This window comes from Argentina silus (genome assembly GCF_951799395.1).
Source record: "Argentina silus genome assembly, chromosome: 4".
Lineage (NCBI taxonomy): Eukaryota > Metazoa > Chordata > Actinopteri > Argentiniformes > Argentinidae > Argentina > Argentina silus.
The window spans coordinates 14,334,011-14,355,977 of record NC_139658.1 but is presented as its reverse complement, the minus strand read 5'-3'; the positions used below and the strand labels follow the sequence as shown (position 1 = coordinate 14,355,977).

At 43.2% G+C, this 21,967-nt stretch overlaps 1 protein-coding gene across 1 annotated transcript; it reads left to right on the top strand.

The window, feature by feature from the left end:
• Positions 1 to 18,929: 18,929 nt before the first annotated feature.
• Positions 18,930 to 20,824, top strand: msx1a (muscle segment homeobox 1a). The gene is made up of 2 exons (XM_083669283.1): positions 18,930 to 19,438; positions 19,784 to 20,824. The coding sequence occupies exons 1-2, from the start codon at positions 19,012 to 19,014 to the stop codon at positions 20,200 to 20,202; spliced, it is 846 nt and encodes a 281-aa protein (XP_083525409.1). The 5' UTR covers positions 18,930 to 19,011; the 3' UTR covers positions 20,203 to 20,824.
• Positions 20,825 to 21,967: the final 1,143 nt, after the last annotated feature.

Genomic DNA, 21,967 nt, shown 5'->3' with positions numbered 1-21,967 from the left:
CTGAACCCCATTGTAAAAATGGTTGTCCACAATCACAACTCTCAGGCCACTCAAGTGAATGAGTCATGATCTGTGCAAAATGTGATTCCTGTACAAGTTGAGTTTAACAGTGTACATGTGGGTCTTTTAGATACGCAGCTGCAGACATGGCCTGGCCCATAGCACAAACGAGGCAACTTCCCCCCTACTTTAAAAATCAGGGGTGCACACTACTTTTAACAGATAACCACCATTGCCAACTTATTTCATATTCGGTAAAAAGAAGAAGTGTGATTAGGCAGTAATATATATATCGCAGTCTGTCTTTTCTAAATTAGCTACGACATCCAACATTAATATTACTTTTGGACATCCCTTGCCAGAAAATGAATGGTTTTGAACCAGCCCGAATTAAAACTCCAAACGGTGAAAGTGTTACGACTCCGCCTCTATGATCTCTGCCGGTGGTGACTAGCACACCTGTCGGCAATCTAGTAATCGACTCTCTACTTATACCCTGCACCTACTGCTAGTCAGATTGTTTGCCATTCATGGTTTTGTCTTTGTGGCACGCTTCCAGCTCCAGTACCCTGCCTGTCTGATTACCCGCCTGCCTGCTCGACCCCTGCCTGTCTGACTACCCACCTGCCTGCCCGACCCCTGCCTGTCTGACTACCCACCTGCCTGCCCGACCCCTACCTGTCTGACTACCCATCTGCCTGCCCGACCTCTGTCTGTCTGATTACCCGTGAGCCTGCTCGACCCCTGGCTGTCTGACTACCCGCCTGCCTGCCCGACTCCTGCCCGTCTGACTACCCGTCTGCCTGCCCGACCCCTGCCTGTCTGACTACCTGCCTGCCCCGTCCTCAGCCAGCACGACACTACCCCGCGGGAGGTTGTGGAGAATCTCCGCGACCTGTCTGTTACTTTGTCCAGCCTCCAGTACTAGATGGGTGCAGCTGCCGGTGCCGCACCCGGGCCACCGATCCCGTCTGCCCCGTCACCACCATCGGTCAAGGAGCCCTGGGTTCCCACCCCAGAGCGGTATGACGGAAAGCTGGGATCGTGTCGTTCGTTTTTGATGCAGTGTGACCTGGTTTTTGAACATCAGCCCCTGTCCTATTCCACAGATCGAGCAAGGATGTCCTTTCTCATCGGTTGTGACAGCGTTGTGGGAGACAGGGTCCTCTCACCGTGTCATACCCAGCTTTCACGGCGGAGATGCGTAAGATCTTCCATCACCCGGTTCAGGGAAGGGACGCCTCAAAGAGAGTTCTTTCCCTCTGTCAGGGACTCCAGAGTGTAGCGGATTATGCGATTGGTTTTTGCATGCTGTCCACTGAGAGTGGGTGGAATGAGGAAGCGCTTCAAGCAGCGTTTTCCGGTGGGCTGAGTGATTCCATCAAGGATGAACTAGTGTCGCATCCCAAACCCTCTGATCTTGATGAACTTGTTGCTCTGTCCATTCGTATTAATAACCGTCTCCATGAGCGAAGAAGGGAGCAATGGAATCGACTCTTCCGGCCGGCGAGCTCCGCCTCCGCCAGACCCGACTAGCCGATCCCGGTCGATGGGGGCCGACGCACCCCGAGAACTACCCAGGCATGAGACCTCACTGGGGTCTGAGTTGATGCAGCTAGGCCGCTTCCGCCTCGGTCAGGAGGAATGCAGACGTCGCCTCGCCAGTAACAGCTGTCTGTACTGTGGCCAGCCCGGCCATTTCCTTGCCGCGTGTCCTCTTCGGCCGTTAAACCAGCAGGCTCGTCAGGAGATGAGCCGTGCTGTCTTCCCTGTGTCTCCCAGCCTCCGGACCCAGCTGCATGCCACCCTCACCAGGAAAGGAACTGCTTGCATTAATTGATTCTGGGGCCGACAAAGGTTTTTTGGATGTTGTGGTGGTGGAGCAGCTTGGTCTTTCCACTATACTTCTAGATTAGCCGTTAGAGGCCAACGCCCTGGTTGGCAGGCTCCTCGTCAGAGTTACGGCCAAGATGGCACCTGCCCATCTACTGTTGTCTGGTAACCATCAAGAGGAGGTGAGCTTTTTTGTTATTAGTTCTCCGTATGTGCCCATCATTCTGGGACACCCCTGGCTGGTAAAACATAATCCCCTGATCGACTGGGCCTCAGCCAGGGTTGCCAGTTGGAGTCCCGCTTGTCATGTCTCTTGTCTGCGATCTGCCCTGTCTCCATCTGCTCCTAGCCAGGCTCCTAGGCCAGAGACCCTGACCTTTCCCTGGTTCCCCCTGAGTACCACAACCTTCAGATGGTGTTTAGTAAGCAGCAAGCCCGATCTCTGCCACCTCACCGCCCTTACGACTGCGCCATTGAACTGCTGCCTGGAGTACCTCTCCCCAGCAGCCACCTCTATAGCCTCTCTAAGCCCGAGCAGCAAGCTATGGAGAATTACATCAAGGACTCCGTGGCTGCAGGCATCATCCGTCCTTCCTCTTCACCCATGGGCGCCGGTTTCTTCCTAGTGGAGAAGAAGGACAAGACGCTCCGCCCGTGCATAGACTTCGGAGGTCTAAACAACATCACGGTAAAGAACAAGTACCCATTGCCCCTAATGAACTCTGCTTTTGATTCACTCCAGGGAGCCACGGTGTTCACTAAGCTCGACCTCCGCAACACCTACCACCTGGTCCATATTCGGCAGGGAGACAAATGGAAGATGGGGTTCAACACCCCCCTGGGTCATTTTGAGTATTTAGTGATGCCATTTGGTCTCACCAACGCCCCAGCAGTCTTCCAGAATCTGGTGAATGACATCCTCAGGGACATAAATCACAAATCTTTTCGTGTACTTGGAAGATATCTTGATTTTTTCCAAGGATCTCGCCAACCATGTCCAGCACATCCGTCTGGTTCTCCAACGTCTCCTGGAGAACCACCTGTTTGTCAAGATGGAGAAGTGCGAGTTCCATGCCCCATCAGTTTCCTTCCTCAGGTATATCATTGCCAGCGGGCAAGTGAGGATGGATCCCGCCAAGGTGAGTGGTCCTTAAGTGGCCAAGTCCCAACGACCGTAAGCAACTACAGAGGTTCCTGGGGTTTGCCAACTTTTATCAGAGGTTCATCCGCAACTATAGCCGCATAGCGGTCCCTCTTACAGCTCTCACCTCTACTTCCAGACAGTTTCTGTGGTCTCCCGAGATGAAGGCTGCCTTCCAGGGGCTTAAGACCCGGTTCACCTCAGCACAAATCCTCATCCAGCCGGACCCGTCCCAGCAGTTTGTGGTGGAGGTGGATGCCTCGGACATCGGGGTGGAGGCAGTCCTCTCTCAGCAATCTTCTGAGGATGGTAAGCTCCATCCTTGTGCCTTCCTTTCTCAACATCTCTCCCCGGCAGAGAGAAATTATGACATGGGGAATCGTGAGCTTCTGGCGGTGAAACTGGCATTGGAGGAATGGAGGCATTGGCTTGAGGGCATGGAGCAACCCTTCTTAGTCTGGACCAACCATAAGAACTTATGGAGTATATCCAGACAGCTAAGCCACTTAACGCGTGTCAGGCCAGGTGGGCACTGTTTTTTGGACAGTTTGACTTTGTGCTCACTTTCAGGCCCGGCACCAGAAATGTCAAGCCCGATGCCTTATCTCGCCTGTATGGGAAGGAACGTGTGTCCAGCTCCTTCCCAGATATCATCATTCCTGCCACCTGTGTCGTTGCAGCGTCACCTGGGAGATTGAGGGTGGTCACCTGTTTGTCCCAGATAATCTAAGGTCTCGTGTGCTACAATGGGCTCACCCCTCCACTCTTACTAACCCTAAACCCATCCTGGAATTACCCATACGCTGGCCTTCCTCCGTAGACGGTTTTGGTGGCCGTCCCTTACGGAGGACACCAAGTCCTTTGTTTCTGCCTGTTCTGTCTTTGCCTAGAATAAGACCTCCACCCAGCCCAGTTCGGGTTTGCTGCATCCCCTGCCCATACCTCAGTGTCCTTGGTCTCATCTGGCTCTCGACTTTGTCTCCGGTCTACCACCTTCCGACGGTAAGACGGTCATTCTGACAGTTGTGGACCAGTTCAGTAAGTTTGCCCATTTCCTGCCCCTGCCTAAGCTACTGCCAAGGAGACAGCGGACCTGTTGGTGAAGGAGGTGTTCCGGGATCTACCCTTAAAGACGGATGCTAAGAAACTGTCTCCTAGGTTCATTGGGCCTTTTTTGATAGAGAAGGTCATCAACCCCACAGTCGTACGCCTTAAACTTCCCCATACCCTCCGTATCCATCCATCATTCCATGTATCTCTCCTCAAGCCTGTCTCTTCCAGCGCTCTGTCCCCTCCTGTGCCTGGTCCCTCCCCCCCCCTCTTCAGCAGAGGCTATAGAAGGAGATCTGAATGCACACCAACCTCCCCCCCCCCCCTCCCATTTCAGCAAAGTTAGGCGCTGCTGGCTGCAGACACATACTAATGTGTTCACACCTATGCACACTCATTTTAGTATTTCTTACAAATTGTCTCGCCATTACACATAACGAGCTACACCCATCATAACAAGATCATAACAAGCCCAATGAGCAGTGAGCATGAAAGACGTCGGGCCTCATGCAATCCAATCACAGCAAAAACAAACAGTTGAGCTGTTGTGAGTCCTCATTAAACAGGCATCCCACTCCACTTTCCTCCCTTTCACACACACACACACACACACACACACACACTTCAATCTGAAACACTTCTATATCACTGAGCAAATAAATCCTGTACACTTTCAATGTTTGGCTTGCGGGGTATTAGTAAGCATATCTTTCCTCTGTTATTCTTTGTCTGGGTGTGGGAGGAGGGGGGGCGTTTGTTGCTGAAAACATAATTGGCATGGCCCTCTGACACTGTCCGTCAGATTGTGTTCTGCCTCTGTGTGCGTCTGTGAGGAGAGGCCCCTTGCGATGTTTCATTAGAGCAGAGCGGGGCCTCTGAGGAGATGTTTGTGCAGCCTCCGTGGCTCCACCACACAGCGAGGAGCGCGCCTTCCATCGCAACCCCAGCGCGGCTATAATTAGCTACGCACCCCATTTCATAATGGGCCCCCATGTAAGCTGATGTGAGTGTGTGTGTGTGTGTGTGTGTGTGTGTGTGTGTGTGTGTGTGTGTGTGTGTGTGTGTGTGTGTGTGTGTGTGTGTGTGAGAAGGGAGGCTGCTTAAAGTGGTGTTAAGATGGAGACTGGTCTTTGTTTCAGGTTCATGGAAAATACTGTTGATGTATGATTTGCTTTGCAAGTCAAGCACAGGGGGATAAGGCCTCTGGACATTTTCTGGGTCAAAGCCACTTGTTGCTGCTGGTACTTCAGTTTAAATGACTTTAGTCAGAGAAAAAGCTGTGATGAGAAAGGTATAGTGTTACTGGAGTTGGTCAAAGTTTATCCATTCAGTCAAAGTCTTAAGGTTCAAGGTTCATGCTTCAATGAAAGCTGAACATTAATACTGCAAAAAACAACAACCATTAAAGCCCTTAAATACAACCACCCCCCATGATATGATCACCAACTGGCACATTTGAACAAAGCATATCCTAACCAGGTTATCCTGTCTGATGACAGCCACTTCTTCAAAGACAATGATGGTTCATTTTACATGATAGTGGTCACTAACAAATCCCATTGGAAACAAAACCAATGAAATAATTGTTACCCTTCACCAGTAAAACGATAAGGTAACACTTTCTATGAGGCACACACACATAACACATTATATACGTGTGATGTGTGATTCCTTATAATGTCTTTATATGATATCATAGTATGTTACTTCTGTCTGTAAGACAGTTCTTTTCAACTGACAGAAAATGGCTTATAATAGCATGAGACGATATAAGATATTATAAAGCAATCATACATGCTTATAACAAGTCTTATAATGTGCTAGGACACATTATAACTGTACGTTATAAGTAAAGTGTTACCAAGCAGGGAAGGAGATCCAGTGTGCATAAAAGGAATAAGGTTCATGGGCATGACCCTCATCCTCAGCAAAGATAATAATCAGAGATATTGAATGAAGGGTATGCAAAGATATACAAATCATACAAGCATTCCCATCTCTACCACAGCGCTAGAGGAATCCTGTAGCCTTATATGGCTTTGGTGGTGCAGGGAGGTACGTGTGATAGAGGGCTCAGAATGGTTAACAGAGCAACTGAGACTGTGATGGGACTATAGGATATACTGTATATGGAGTGATTTTTCATCCACATCAGTGACTGGGTTTCCAGCATAAGCCAAATACAACTTTAACACTGTGTTCTAAGTATGCACATTTGGACTTGTGTAGACTCAACAAAACAATGTTTGCAGTATGAAAAAACTAATGATATTTCTGTACCTAAACTTTACAATTACACTACATTTAATAAACAACAACATAGTTATGTGTGCCTTCTATAGGCTCCAAAGATCTATTTGTGTCTGTTAGCAATTAGCTTATAAGTTTACTTGACTCCATTGTTTGGGTTACTGGCTGCTCACAAAGATAATGAACCATAATTGTTGAATGACATGGTAATTGCTAAGGTGTATCATGGCACAGCAACAGCAGCAATTATCTCACTTCTGACATCAATGGTCTTATTAAATGATGTCATTGAAACATGATGCAGCTCTCCCCTCTCACGAATTACCTTTGCACACCACAGATATACACAATATACTTCCTTAGCATTAAGTTAACTTTGCAGAAGGGGAAGGGGAAATAAAATAACCCTTACAGAAAATAGCCAGTAGAGTTCGATAAGTATTTGTTCCAACTTTCCATCTAATTCTGTCCAATCAACTATTTCCACTCATAAGAAAGATGAACTCTTCTCTCATTGGTTATGTATTTATTGTTTGCCTATAGATGCTATTACTCCTGGGTGACTAACATTAACAGTTCACAAAACCACTGATGCATGATCAAACCATAATTACTGCATTAAGAGTATATTTTTGACATGAGTTTTGCTATAGGGGAACTCAGTCAAACGTAATCCTCATAAGGAGGTGACTGAAATATTCATACCTGTTTTCACTTAAATCTTGCTTAGAGACCAATGTTTACAAGGTGCCGGAGCAAAGCGTAGCAAAGTATTTCTTTATTAAGTGTTAAGAGCTACTATGTTTCAGCCACCAATTAAGCATATATGCTGTAAAACTGTGCCAAACAAATAACCTGACCTTTATTGAATGGCACAGTTAAGATAGCAGTTCCCTTTACACCCTCCTTGCACACTTCATATTAGTGACTGTAGGAAAAAAGTAGCAATTGAAACAGAATTCAATTTCATGCATTTTAAGGAGACATTTTAATAAAAAAATCGTTTATCTAGTCATGCACACATTCAAACACACACACACACACACACCTCCAGATAATCAACTCAATGAATAACCTCAGTTTGTATTACTGCCATCTAAAAGCCTGAGAGCGACTCCCATTACTGACCACCCAGCACACACAAACAGAACACAAGCAAAAGGCCACCGCAATAAATAAACACAAGAATTTGTAAGGCTGACTTTTGCAATTAGGACTGCAAGGGAAAATATATCGCTGAGAAACATTTTAATGAGCCTCAGTGAAGCAGCCTTGGTTTTCACAAAGAATATCCCCCTACAGTCCATCACTCAAAAAGTGAGGGCAAAATACTTAGGGAGTTATATTTTACCGTGTCCCGGGTGGGTAAATGAAAGGTAGGGGTGTAATAAAACCGAAAGGCAATTAAAAGTGGTGATTTTTCACCCCCTTCTAAATTCTGTAGCAATTAATCTGCCCAATTTGATTACGAACGGCACAAATTAAACAATAAAGACCTGTCTAATGAGAAATTAATTATGGGGAGCGGGAGGGGAGCTGGGCCGAAGCAGGGGTAATACGTCAGCATCGGTGGCAGACAGCGTCTGGCCATAAGAGAGACAAAGAGCTTTCCCGTCCATGTGGTCCCGCACTGATAGGGTCTTCATCACAGATCAGTAGATCCAGAGCCCATAAACGGAGGCTGTAATTGAAAGTGCCAAAATCAATAGCGCTGACAGGCTTTAATTAAATTAAATATGTCTCCTAGGATGGGGCTCCGACAGTGTGGTGCCGCTGCCTGAGTGACCTCGCAAGCTAAAGGAGTGAGGAGCTGTGTGTGTCTGTGTGTGTGTCTGTGTGTGTGTGTGTGTGTGTGTGTGTGTGTGTGTGTGTGTGTGTGTGTGTGTGTGCGCGCGCGTGCGTGTGCGTGTGTGTGTGTGTGTGCATCCGTGTATGTGGGTGTACATGGGACATATGTATGTGGGACAGCTTTGTGTGAGTAGAGAGAGAGAGAGAGAGAGAGAGGAGAGTGTACATGTGGTCAAAAATATATGTCTTTCCACTGTTTTAATTGGTTGGATATAAGATGTATTCTTAACTCATGGCAAAACATCTGCAATATTCAAAGCCATTTAGTCTAGCAGTTTCATCTAGCTGTTTATAGCTTTTGGTTGGAATATTACGGGATAATTACAACATAACAGTGGAAAAATATAGGCAACACTTACTGCTACTATTCCCCTACATCAGAACTTGACAATAGGCAAAGTGTGATGTACGTCATATTTGCTAATCTTGGTTGCAATTTAAAATCCCCAGTCATTTTCCCATAGGGAATTTTTTTAAATTGCAAATATTAGCTATATGAGAGCTGTGTATAACATGTCAACGTGTAGCAATCTTTGAGGTGAGGTGAGCCTTAAGAAAAATGTCAGTCTGTATCCATAACAATGGCATACATTGCTTATTTGCAGCAAACTAACAGAGAGTGGAGAACTACAAGTCTAGGTCGCCAGCTATGTATGTTGCCCACACACACATAAAATGAGCAGAACTCCCCTTCTTTCGTCTTGTGAAGCCCCAACCCCACTAGTCCTAATATTATCTGTAACAGACGCAGTACTATCATAAACTATTTAGTACAACATGTTTCTGCTGCTTTACCTTGAGGGCCTGGAGTATCACTCGATATTAGAGGATCATTGGCAAACACGATGTAGAAAATGTAGGAAAGAAATCAAAGAAAGCTAGAGACTTTACAGACTGTACAGTTTACATATTTTCTTCCAAGGATGACATGCTTGACTTATTATTATAGGCTTATATTATATATTGACTTATATGTGCCTTAACCTCTCTGACTCAGTGGAGGACTGTCTGTCAACCTGCACACATCTCTCTCAGGGAGAGCAGAGCTGGAGCAAAAATGAGAAAGAGAAAAAAGAGCAATGTCACAGGGTTACACCACATTCAAAAGGGTAAAATATCTCTCTTGTAAAATCTCGTGAGATTTCTGACAAAACGGTCATTGCAAAGAGGATTGGCTAAAGTTGGCTATAGCAAGCTACTGCTACAGCTTGCTGTCAAACCACACAGAGTAAACTAAATGTGAGACACCTCGTCATCTTGAGACGTAGGGCAGAGTTACAATTGCTAGCAAGATCTGCAGCTGCAGCTAATTTAGTCAAGGGTGCTTATTGTTTAGCTAACAGTAGCAAACTTGGTTGAATTTAGCTGAAAACACTCAACATACATTTACCGTTCACCTGTTACTTACTTGGTAGCAGTTGTAGCCGTCTGTCTCCAAAAGTGACAAGGTTTATGATGCAGAGGACTTATAGCTGGACTTTCAGCGATATTCTTCTTTACGAGACTGTTCTCCATTTGCTAGACTATCGCGCTTATCGCACTATAGTGTGACCAGAAAAGGTCAAATTGTGAACCCGCTACGCAATATTATCTCATAAAATGCATATACCGCATCTCAGAATCGATTGGATTCCCAAACAATGTTTGTTTACTGTGACAGAATGTTAGATTTGCAGTATTCTACAAAGCTCTTGTTTTTGCTCTATCTCCAGTCTCCCTGACAGTCCTTCACTGAGTCAGAGAGGTTAAGGCACACAGACAGATTTCCCAAATTTGCAGTTGTTCCCTTTTAAGCTCCTAGTGGAGCTATCTCCATCTCCTCTTGGTTTTCTTGACTTTATTCCAGATGGGTCCTGCCTTCTTCATCCTTCTTTGTCCTTCTCCATGTCTTCTTTGGGCAGCAAAGCTTCCTTTTGCCCTGTGTTCCATTCAAGTCCCTGTCTGGTTATGGTGTTTTCAGGTTTCCTTAGTATGTGCCCAAACCATTTCAATTTCTCTGTCACAGTTGTATGGCTATTTTTTCTTGATTTGTGCGTTGTCAAAGGTCTTTATTGGAGATGTTTCTGAGAGAGACGTTCATGGTGTTACAGATGCTTTCAGGGTGCGTCTTGCTTTTCCTATCCTGGCTCTGATGTCTTCATCTGTTTCTCCGGTAATTGACACGATGCTGCCAAGGTAGGTGCATTTTTCAACTTTCTCATGTCTGCTTCCGTTTAGTGTGATGTTGGCGTGGTGTTAATCCCAATTGTCTTTGCTGCGTCATCTGCCAGCTTCTGTGTCTTGTCTTGGATGTGTTGCCTTGTGTGAACCAGAGGTCAGAGTTCATCTGCAAAGTCAAGGTCTTCCAGGAACTGTGTGAGGGACCATCTGATTCCAGTCTTCTCTCCTCTTCCTGTTTCAGACATGATCCAGTCTATTACCATACAGAATATTAGTGGTGAGAGTAAGCAGCTCTGTCTAACTCGTTTCTATTGCGAAGTTAGTTTACCATTGTGGACTATTTGGCAGATGGCATCTCTATATAGGTGTTTTATGAGGTTGCTGGGCACTGGGGGAACCCATAGTGTTGTAGGAGGTCCCATATGACAGCTCTATTTACACTCCCGAAAGCCTTTTTTCTACAAAGTTTAGGTAGAGAGGGGAGTTCAATTCTCAGGATTGTTCTATGACGATACGCAAGGTAGCTATCTGGTCAGTACAGGATTTATCTGAGCAAAATCCATCTTGTTCCTGCGTAGACTCCGTCTATCGCTTCCTTAATCCTTTCCTGGTGAGTACTTGTCTTGGGATAGATAGCAGCATGATTCCCCGCCAGTTGCATAATCCCAGGTCACCTTTTTTGGGTAATTTGACCATGTGGCCGGTTTTCCATCCTGAAGGGACATGGCCTTCCTCACAGGAGTTGGTGGAGCATCTCTACCATAGTAGAGAAGTCTGTCTTCAAGGCCTCTGGTGGTATTCCAGCCCGCAGCTTTGCCATTGTTCAGCTTCTTGACAACATTCTTGATTTATTTTCCAAGGATGGGAGGATCCATATCCCTGGGTCAGCTGTCCTGTGCTTCCAAGTATTTTTACAAGATCTCAACTATTTGCTATTGTGCATAATTTGGCCTGTGGATGCCAGATTTGCTGAGTGAAAAAAAAGGAAGAGGGAGGAGGAGGAAGAAGAGAAGAAGAAGAAGAATTAGAAGAAGAAGAAGAAGAAGAAGAAGAAGAAGAAGAAGAAGAAGAAGAAGAAGAAAAAGAAAAAGAAGAAAGGAGGATTATAGGGTTCTCCAGACCATTTCAACCTCTGCGATCCTGCCACAGACTACTTTGTGTGGGGTTTGAATCTTACCCCCATTAGACATCCAGAGGATCTCTATCCAGATCCCGCTGGTCATGGGGGAACATGGAAAGGCAGAGGACATCACCTGTGGCAAAGCCCAGCTCCTCATCATTTCGGGCTTTGCCCACATTTAAAGGATTAGGGGGCTGGAGTCAGAGCAAGGTCAATGGCAGAGTTCTCCCTTTAGGGAGGGGGGAAGGCAGGGGTTGATGATGGGGCTGTAAGGCTCAGCCCCCTCTGGATAAACTTAGGCTGCAGACTGTTGAGTCTTGTGAGATTATGTTGGAGCCAAGTCTGCTACAATGTGATCTAGGGAACAGGGGAGGATGAGTGTTGCCATCCATACTCTCCCCCCAACACCCCCCACTATTTGTTGATTTGTTTCACTCTATGTCTTGCTCCTTGCTCAGATCTAAGGAAGGAGGGAACTACAAACTAAAATGTGGGTTTAGGTCTGTTTAAAGAGGGACTTATGTACAATCTGGTAATGGAATGCCAATACTGTCATTTTCTGTCAATATCACATTGTGGCACAAACATGCCGTTAAGAATTCATAACAAAATTTCCTATATGACTATCGATAATTGCCAACTTTGTCATTATTTCTCAGATAATCATTTGGTAATTAATCATTAGATAACATGATTTTATGGAGCACCTTTCTGTCAGCTACCTCAGCAAATCTTATCAACATCAATTTATCTGAACTAACTTCCTCATGGTTCAGCAATACAGATGAGATGGAGAGAACAACTGGGCAGAGAACAATATGTTAAAGAAGAAAAAGAACCATTAATAAGATCTTGAGAAGAGTGGATGTTCCATTAATAACTTGAATTTCATATGTTTTTTGTTATGCACTAGACACAATTATAAAGATTTTAGCATTGTTAATAGTGTTTAATGAAAGACAATATGATCTTAAAAACAAGGGTTTAGGGTTGATGTGATATCTTATAGGTTATACATAATATTGTGTTACTGTCAATACATTTGTAGGGCAAATGCATGTGTTCAACTCCATCCTGTTTAAAGAAGTACAGCACAACTCATGATGAAAGCACAAAAATGTGTCTCAATAAAATTGGGTCTCTGATTAGAGCACAACTTTCTTGACAACCTTACACTATCCTGTGTTATTCTAAGTTGTCAACCTGCTTGTCTGAACGCCTGAAGGGCATCAATTACAAATTGCAAATGATCATCCCTCAAAAATGTAGTGCAAATTACGACCACATTTCAGACAATCCTGGCATTCGTAACCAATGCCCTCATTATTTGTATTCAACCTCTTGATGCTAATGTATCGGGAGGTTGATAGATCTACATGTATATCCATTTTTCTATCTATCAGTCTATCTACACGATGATGATGATGATGATGATGATGATGATGATGATGAATATATATTTTTTGTTGTTATTATTATTTTTATTATTATGTTTTGTATTATTATTATATCACATGATCACATATTCTTATCCTTACTCTTCTTGATTATTATTATTATTATTATTGTTATTGTTATTATTATTATTATTATTATTAAATGAGGTCATGTTGATCCTAAAACTGAGATGACGTTACATGTTTTCATTAATCGAGCAATTTGTTTTGGGAGCTGGAAGATTAAGAGAAATTAAGGGGTGACAGAATTCTGATTACTTCATTTACATAATCATCATCATAAACCCGTTTTTATCCGTTGTCCCCTTATAGAAATGATTTGTTGCTTGTTATGCGCTTATTAAGCATTTCATTAAGAATCAACTTAGCTCCTATCAACAAGCGCACTCGGCGTTTGAGAGAGGATGGGAAAAATCTACTTATCAAAATAAAATTCAATGATTCTCGTGGAAAATCAATCCATTTCCATGACCTATATCATATTAGCCGAGCCAATGATTTGCAAATGATTTTATTAGCATGCTTTTTGTTTAATGGCTTATGAGGAATAACGGGAGATAATTCAGTTTCACACCAATACCTCGGGTAATTGAGATGTCGTTGATTGAGGGATGGAATGTTGTAAATTCAAAGACCTGCGCAAGTTTATCTAACATTTACAGAGGATATGGTGCCAGACATTACGGGTGGGGGTGTCAGATTTTGCGGTTCACATGCTGAAATTATTGTTCTTTTAATGTCATCCAGAGGTCAGTGTTTGAGAGATCATACGTCCAGGTGTGTGTGCGTGTGTGTGTTTGTGTGTGTGTGTGTGTGTGTGAGTGTGTGTGTGAGAGAGAGAGAGAGAGAGAGAGAGAGAGAGAGAGAGAGAGAGAGAGAGAGAGAGAGAGAGAGAGAGAGAGAGAGAGAGAGAGAGAGAGAAATACATTTTAAATTAATGTAAAAAGGTTACCCTATGAGATAATTATATAAATCAAATAATAAATAATCAACCACAACATGACGATTGTTATCATGATGGTGGATATGTAGGCTTTAAAAGAAGACTCTTTGAGCACATATTTTCAACTCTTGTTATCGTTGGGATCGAAATTTCCAGGATCAAATACTTATTCAATCATCTATAATTATGTAATAACCATCGGGAAAAATACTATTATTATTATATTATAATTTAATAATATAGTATTATTTCATAATATAATATTAACAAGCAATGTTATATAATTATTATTATATTTCAGTTTAATTTTTTTCTGTTAGAATTTTTACATTGAAAACGTGCCAGACATTACGGGTGCTTGAAGTGAATGCTTTCATTCACTTCAATAAATAAAAGTTTCCTCTAATATGCTGATATTAATATATCACACAAAATTTGTTGTTTGGGTACACTGTAAAAGTGATGGATCACCTTGTCATGCTATCCATCCTCCAACAAATCACCCCAAATGTAGATGTCTATACCAAACTAGTCATAGGCCTGACCTTATTGAATCTTGTTGAACTGTTAAACTTCAAGTAAGTTGCCCAAGCAGTAGAGCGGTATACTTGAGTCATCTGTGATAGGCTATAGGAACATCTGTCAACATCTGGACCTTCAAGCACAAGAAACAAAAGTGTGATTATCACTAGGTTATAGTGTAAAAAGGGTTTGCCTACACCATCACACTACTGAACCACATGCATTCTGTTGCAAAAAAAAACAAAAAACACACACAAACAAAACATTTGTTATCACAAAACGTTCTTCTCCAACATGAATTAGTAGTTTATGCATGAGAGTATTACCATTCCGCGGCATGGCATGTCCTGTGCGCGACAGGCAGCCGAGAAAGACTCTTGCGATACGTCGCCTTGATTCGCTTGCAGTTGACAGGCTCCCTTGCGAATTATGAGCGTTTCCAAACATCGGAGGAGACGATGTCACGCAAATATTTCCTTCAATGACACTACCCTGCAAACAATATGGCCCCCCACTGCGCCCACGACACCCGAACTAAACACCCCTCTCTCAACCGCGAGAGATTCTTGCCATCACCGTGGGGATACGCTCATCCCTGTCACCCTTGGAAGGTGAGGAGATGAATGGTCACTGCGTTCCCTCTCACTTCGTTCTCGGCGAATTTGATCGAATTTGAGAATGTCATATAGTGTCTATGGCCATGATCTCCTTCTTTACCTCTAGTTGTCTTAAGATGCCATGGCATTCATTAACGCATAGATTACGCGTGCGCTCTCTTTTGGGGAGGTATGTGATCTTGAATTAGTTAGCCTAAAGTGTATAATTTATTGTGTATAACAATGTATTATTATTAATAGCCTAAGAAATATGATTCAAGATAAACAATTAAACGTGTAATAAATACTTTTTAGAAAAGTAATTTTATTCAAGTAGCGTGCCTTTCTCACACTCAATGACGCAGAAATCAGAAAAACATATAACATAACAAATAAAGCAAGACAATTGGGGAAATCATGTTTGTAATGATAATAATAATAAGTCACCATTTTAAATACAGGGGATTAATCATTCCTTAATAAATGGCTCCATTGCCACAAAAGTTATGAATAAATTATAGTTTTCACATCATTCTGTTTCATGTAGGCCTGTTGTCGCATAGGTTGTAATGAATAAACTGCATTGAACAGGAAACAAGTGTGCATTCTGCAGCTTAATGTATTTTTTATTGAGCTTTTTAAAAACTTTGTTTTTGTCTTATATTTTATTTTCTCACTTCTGCGTCCTGATGTTGAAAAAAAGGCGCTACGTGAAGAAAATGTATAATCGTCGTCGTACAAATGCGCACGCAAGCACGCTTTCATAGAAGAGAGAGAGAGAGAGAGAGAGAGAGAGAGAAAGAAAGAGAGAAAGGGGTTCGTCAATAGGCATAATACTCTATAACACCTAACATCATGAACATTGGTTAGCTTGTTTATCTGGGAACGAGATTAGATTGTTGATTACCCGATTTTTTTTGTCAAAGCCACCCTGTAACTTCCCTGGACTTAACTTGAAGACAATCATGATCATAATTTGACGTGATTCGTGTCAGTAATGTGTGACTTTTGAAAGTAGCACCTGCCAAATAAGCCTAGACTCGGGGAAGGCCTGTGAGCTTTTGGAGTCTGCATGGTATTTTGAAGCTTAAATGACCGTGAGGCATTGTTACTTACTGGCAGCAAAGTGCCTCGTTACGCCTGATTGAGCTAATTGCTTTGAAATAGGATACATTATCTATAATTATGGAGATCTTGGAGGAGACTGTCGGCTGTCTCTTTCATCTTTCTGAAGTGCATCATAATGTCGCGATCAAATTAATTTAGGCCTCCAAAATTGGGCATTCCATTCTGCGCTAAGCGCCAGGACCTCTTAAAGACACAGGATTATGTGTATGAAAAAGTTAGTGACAAGTCTTGTCGATGGCATATTATTGTGCTATATTGCCCATCTTATCAAATTGATCCGATAAAGAATATCTTATTTTCACATAAGTCCCTGCGTAATTGCCCAGAACCTAGAAAATCATCAGTAAAAGTCAAACTAGGAGATAAACTATAACTTTCATATACACTTTCATTGTGACCGGACGAACGTGCATATATTTTGCCTGAAATGCCTTTTGACATCAGCAGTGCCTTTTATGTCTTTTAAGTCCAAATTGACAGACTTTGCATTAAAAGGGTTAAGACAACTTTCATAGGGGACCACAAAGGCCCTTTGTCTTGTGTCCCTGCCTCTTGACTCCGAATCAAAGGTACTTTATACCGTTAAACAAAGCTCAGATGAGGCTTACAGTTGTTTTGTATCGCAGCTCAGCCCTCATTTGTTGCCTCGGGATTTAAATAAAACGGTATGGTAATCGTCTTTTCCATGGCACATCACTATTTTGAAAGGCCAGTGTTTGGGAGTGCTAATTGTCCCCAAGTTTTCCAGCACCACTATCCCTCTGTTCACAAATACACTGAAGTAAACAAGAACAATAAATGCAGTTCTCTGGTGCACTTCAGGGTATTTCACATACAAAGTCCCTTTCTCTTTCCCAGTCCCCTCCTCAGCCAAATCCTGTGAATTACATCGACGAAAGCTTAGAAGAAGGGATGCAGCCGCCTGATCAGAAGCGTTAACTTGGTTCATGTGTGCCTGTGTGTGTTTACTCAGACCCGTCTGCGTGTTGCTAGAACGGTGCGCACGAGCCGCGAGCAGAAGCTCGTCAGGGACACAACTTCAAACACACCCGGGGCGCGTGAGACTCATGGACTTCAAAGGGAAGGAGCGGTGAACACGGAGTGCCACTCATTCTAGGTTATACACTTAAGTGTTTCCAAACATATATAGTTGCAGATGTAAACCTACTTCCCCTGAGCGCCGGATGCAAAATTAAGGAAATGCTAAATTACTCTTTGCATGTAATTTTATCAGTTATAGACAATTTACCCCCAAACCGAATCAAAGCGTTCACTGTACTCAGTATTTCAGGTATTTTAGTATAGGCATCGGTAACTAACAACAGTAAATACTAGAAAGAGATCTGCAGCTCATTCTTAAATCATCTTGCCACTTTGACTGTTGTAATTACATAGTTACAGAAGTATGACTTGAAGAAGATTTACTCTGAGTTCAGCAGCTGAGTTCAGGACTAAATCACTATGTTGTACCGCTGTAGGGAAGCTGCGACTCTTCAGAAGAATCCTTTTTAGTAAGGGGCTCTCTGAAAATAACTAGGGGAAGAGCTGACCTTTTCTTCTGAGTAGCCTACTATTACACCAGCTAGTGCTTATTTAAATAGTTGGAAATGGCGTGCGATCGGCTGAGAAAGCTAATTTTTCAAGCTGAATAGCCTAATGTCCCAGGGCTAGGGCGGGTAAGGAGGAGGCGGGCTGCACTCTTGGTGCGGGTTAAAGTTTTTCAATAGTCTCACTAAAGTCGAGCGCTTTGATCACGCCGCTGCTGGCGCCTAAAAACAACAGAACTTGTCTGCCTATTAGAGAGACTGACAAATCGTGACAGATTGTTTATACTTAGCAATTAGCGACGCAGACGCTTTCCAGAAAGCATGAATAGGGAATAGTTACTACTTTTCGAGATTAGCAGCCTAACCCACTTTTGATATTTTCCAACACAATTTTAATTGTAGCCTAATATGAACAGAGCAATTGCGCAATTCTGTGCGTCAATGGATGGATTAGGGAAATGTATGATGTAGGATTAGGATCAATACAGATGAGATCAAATAGACGTTTAAATGAATGTATTGATGAATGAATCAATTGAAAGGATCTCCGACCTCATGTGAAAAAACTACAGTTTAAAATATACCTGACATCTAGAATAGCCTGCTCTGTATAGAGTTAAAAAGCATACCCGTAGACAGGTAAATCAACGACAGTCCTAGGTTAAATCGAACGTTGGCTCCACATCATTTTTGACTTTAATGGATGTAGTCAAAGGGAAAAATCCCAGTGATCCCTCCCCCAAGCCCGATAATTATCCCTAAATGACAGCGAAGGCCTGTGTTTCAATATGATTAGAGCCCTGCAGCCATCAATAAACATTGCTCTGCAAGAGGCCGATCACACAAAGTAAAGCAGTAAATGTTGTGCAACATTCGAGACTGCTTACCTTTACTGGTTTTAACATGAACAGAATAAAGTAGCATCGCATGGGTCCAATAATGTGATAGCAGCTATATAGATCGAAATATAGTAACCTAGTTTTGTGCCAGCAACAATAGTTCACCATCATAACTGCTACCTCTATGTTATAGGATCTTAATAAATAGTATACTATCATCATTTATTATTACTGTTGTTGTATACATATCATTCTTGATGACATGGCTAATCTAATGGCTATCCTGTTCAATTAAAAATTTCTAAATAAGTTTGTATATTCTCAACTGTAAAATACAACTTGATTGTTTACTTTCCAGTCGGTTCGCTGAGCTTGTTACTCGACTGGAATCTCGGCGACCCACCCACCTCCTAGCTGATTGGACAGTGTCCTCCCCACGCCTGCCTTATAGCAGTGCACGCTACTTTAGTCAGATAAACATGAGGATGCCATCAGCTTAGGAGAAACTTCAGCGATTTACTGTGACTCACTTTTCGATACATAGGAGTGTTGTACCCCGAGCAGAAGCCGGACCTGTATGGCCCCAACTATTACCATGTCAGCTCTATCCGTTGGCTTGAAAACCGAAGACATTCCCTCCCGCTCGGTTCTCGTTGGCAGAGGCGAGATGCAGACCAGTCTGAGTGTCGCGGAGGAGACGGGGAAGCCGAAAGTCGCTATTCTACCGTTCAGCGTCGAAGCGTTGATGGCCGACAGGAAACCGAGCCGAGAATTGCCATCTACAGATGGTTCATCCATGGCGGGGACGTCCCAGGCCCTGGGCGCAAGGATGAGCTCCCTTTCGAGTCTGGATAACTCGGTCCCCTCCTTGGCCATCGGATCGCCGTTCTCGGTAGGCGACATTATGAACATGCGAGAGGACGCGTTGGTTAAACCCGAGAGCCCAGAAAGTAAAGACAGGGATTCTTGGATACAGAGTCCTGGATTTTCTCCCACTCCTCCGCGTAAGTTCTCTACTTTTTTATTGAAAATGCCAGTGTAAATTTATGCGTATGCTACACAATCGGATACAGTTTTATGGACGTTTTTCATGTTCATTAGAATTTCTCTTGAAGGCTGGGAGTATTTTTTGTTATCTAGGCCTCTGCTGTACATCATTGCTGTATATAATATCGTGCCTTTAGTTAAACGTCTAACGCGTAGGACAATATGACTAATGTCTCGTTGAGTAGAATGTTTGAAACTGATGGAAAGTTTAAAAAAAAATCGTAGGGCTGCAAAATAAATTGTACACATGTTTGTCAGTCTGTCAGGGCAGATTTTAAAGTTGTTTGTCGTGGTTATTGCAGGAAGACTAAGTCCACCGGTGTGTCCACTGAGAAAGCACAAGACGAACAGAAAGCCCAGGACCCCTTTCACCACGTCCCAACTCCTGGCTCTGGAAAGAAAGTTCCGCCAAAAGCAGTACCTCTCCATCGCTGAGCGCGCGGAGTTCTCCAGCTCGCTCAACCTGACGGAGACCCAGGTCAAAATTTGGTTTCAGAACAGGAGAGCCAAAGCTAAGAGGCTGCAGGAGGCAGAACTGGAAAAACTGAAAATGGCAGCCAAGCCTATGCTGCCTCCGGCATTCGGGATTTCCTTTCCGCTCGGTGCGCACGTCCCCGCGTCCTACGGAGGTTCGCACCCGTATCACAGGCACTCCCTGCCGGTCTCTCCCATGGGGCTGTACGCTGCTCATGTCGGATACAGCATGTATCACCTCGCCTGAAGTGAATGAAGGACATACGTGCCATGCTGACTTTGAAGTGCTTCGACTCGAACCATACCATCAAGAAGTTGACAGAAGTGATAAAGACTCAGACTATTTGGTATTACATATCATGGCTGGATAGCTATCAGTAAGGACTGCTTACTAGACGATATGTCTGCCATGAGTGTAGCCCTCTGCCATTAGTTTGATGCCATGGTTGATTGCTGGTTCACTAAGCCAATCTCACGGGCTACCCAGAGTCCATACAAAACAGTATGAAACTTTTACGCACCAGCATGGGGTTTTGCACCAACAAATAAGACCCACAGGTAGGTTGGGCTCTCATCACTTGTTGTCACTCTTCAAACGAATGATAAACAAGACGCTATTTTCATGTTGCATTCATGTCAATGCGTAACATAGTGGGTTACTGAATCTAATGTCAATGAACGCTCTTTGCTAAATATGGAGAACCACAGCATTTTTTTAATGATAACAGCACTGTCTGTTGTTTGAATGATTCCCTTTGGAAGGGATTTGTGTACTGTAAAATACTGTATATTTGCAAAATATCCTCATTTATATTATGAATATATTTGTGACATAAATTAACAATAAATTGTTTATTCTTTTTCATGAAGCAGTTGTACGTTTTGACTGACATAAGAATAATTTAGCAACAAAAGTGACTTAATTGAAACTCAGACATGCATGTGAGCATTTGCTTTATTAAGTCCCCACTTTTTATACTATGACTTTGTTATTTGCAAGAGACATTTGGTATTGATTTGAATAGTATGTATGATAATAGCAACGTCGTTAAAATTCAAACAGGCCTATAGCTTACTATTCATGTTGTTAAGTCAGATAAGGGGTTGGATTTAAGTTTCATATAGGCCACGCTCAAGGTAATCAAAAGAGTGCAAATTGGCTTCACTGATCAACTTAACTTGGTATAACTAGGTATTTTGTATTATGAACGTCTTTAAAAACAGAATAGGCTACTCTAAAACAGTGTACGCTATTTAATGAGTGTCGGCCACCAGACCTATGTTGAACATGAAACCAAAGGCTTAAATGAGTAAAAACACTTGTACTTTTTTTTACCAAGACAGTGTAGACTCCAAGACGTCTTTCTCCACATTTTTGTGCTCGTTAAAAGGCAGCTTAAACACTGCTGTGTTGGCAAGTGTTACACTGTGAATTAAACCTGTCAAATGTCATTTCGCTGAGCAAAACGCGGAATGTATTTCTACAGCTGTTGCCCATTGCTTTGAAATAACTCACTCAGATTGTGTCGGCGCCAGGAGAGCTCAGGGGGACCAACATGGACAACCAGTTGTGCAGACTTGAAAACAGTCCGGTAAATTAGAGATTGGGTCTAGGGCTAAATTGCCTGTAAACGATTCGACTGAATGTCATTATGGACTATTTAAGGCGTAAAATTACCCAGGTGACACCTACGTTATGGAGACGCCACTTGCGGTGTGTTAGCAGTCGTCATTCGACACGTAAATATAGGCTACTTGACATTCCTGAACTATAGGAGTAACGATTTTTGAACTTAATAACAAATGTTCACGTCAATTGCTGCCATCGCGAAGCCTTAAATAAATAAAAATTGGAAACTAATAGGTCTATACAGGCCACTCCGCAGCAGCCTCTCGTTTAGCGTTCCTACCATTCAGGCAGGGGTTAAATTGGAGTAAAATAATTGCTATAATGAGCAAAGGCAATCTGCCGCAGACGAGCGCCGGCTCCAGCGAGGCTATAGCTCCAGGCA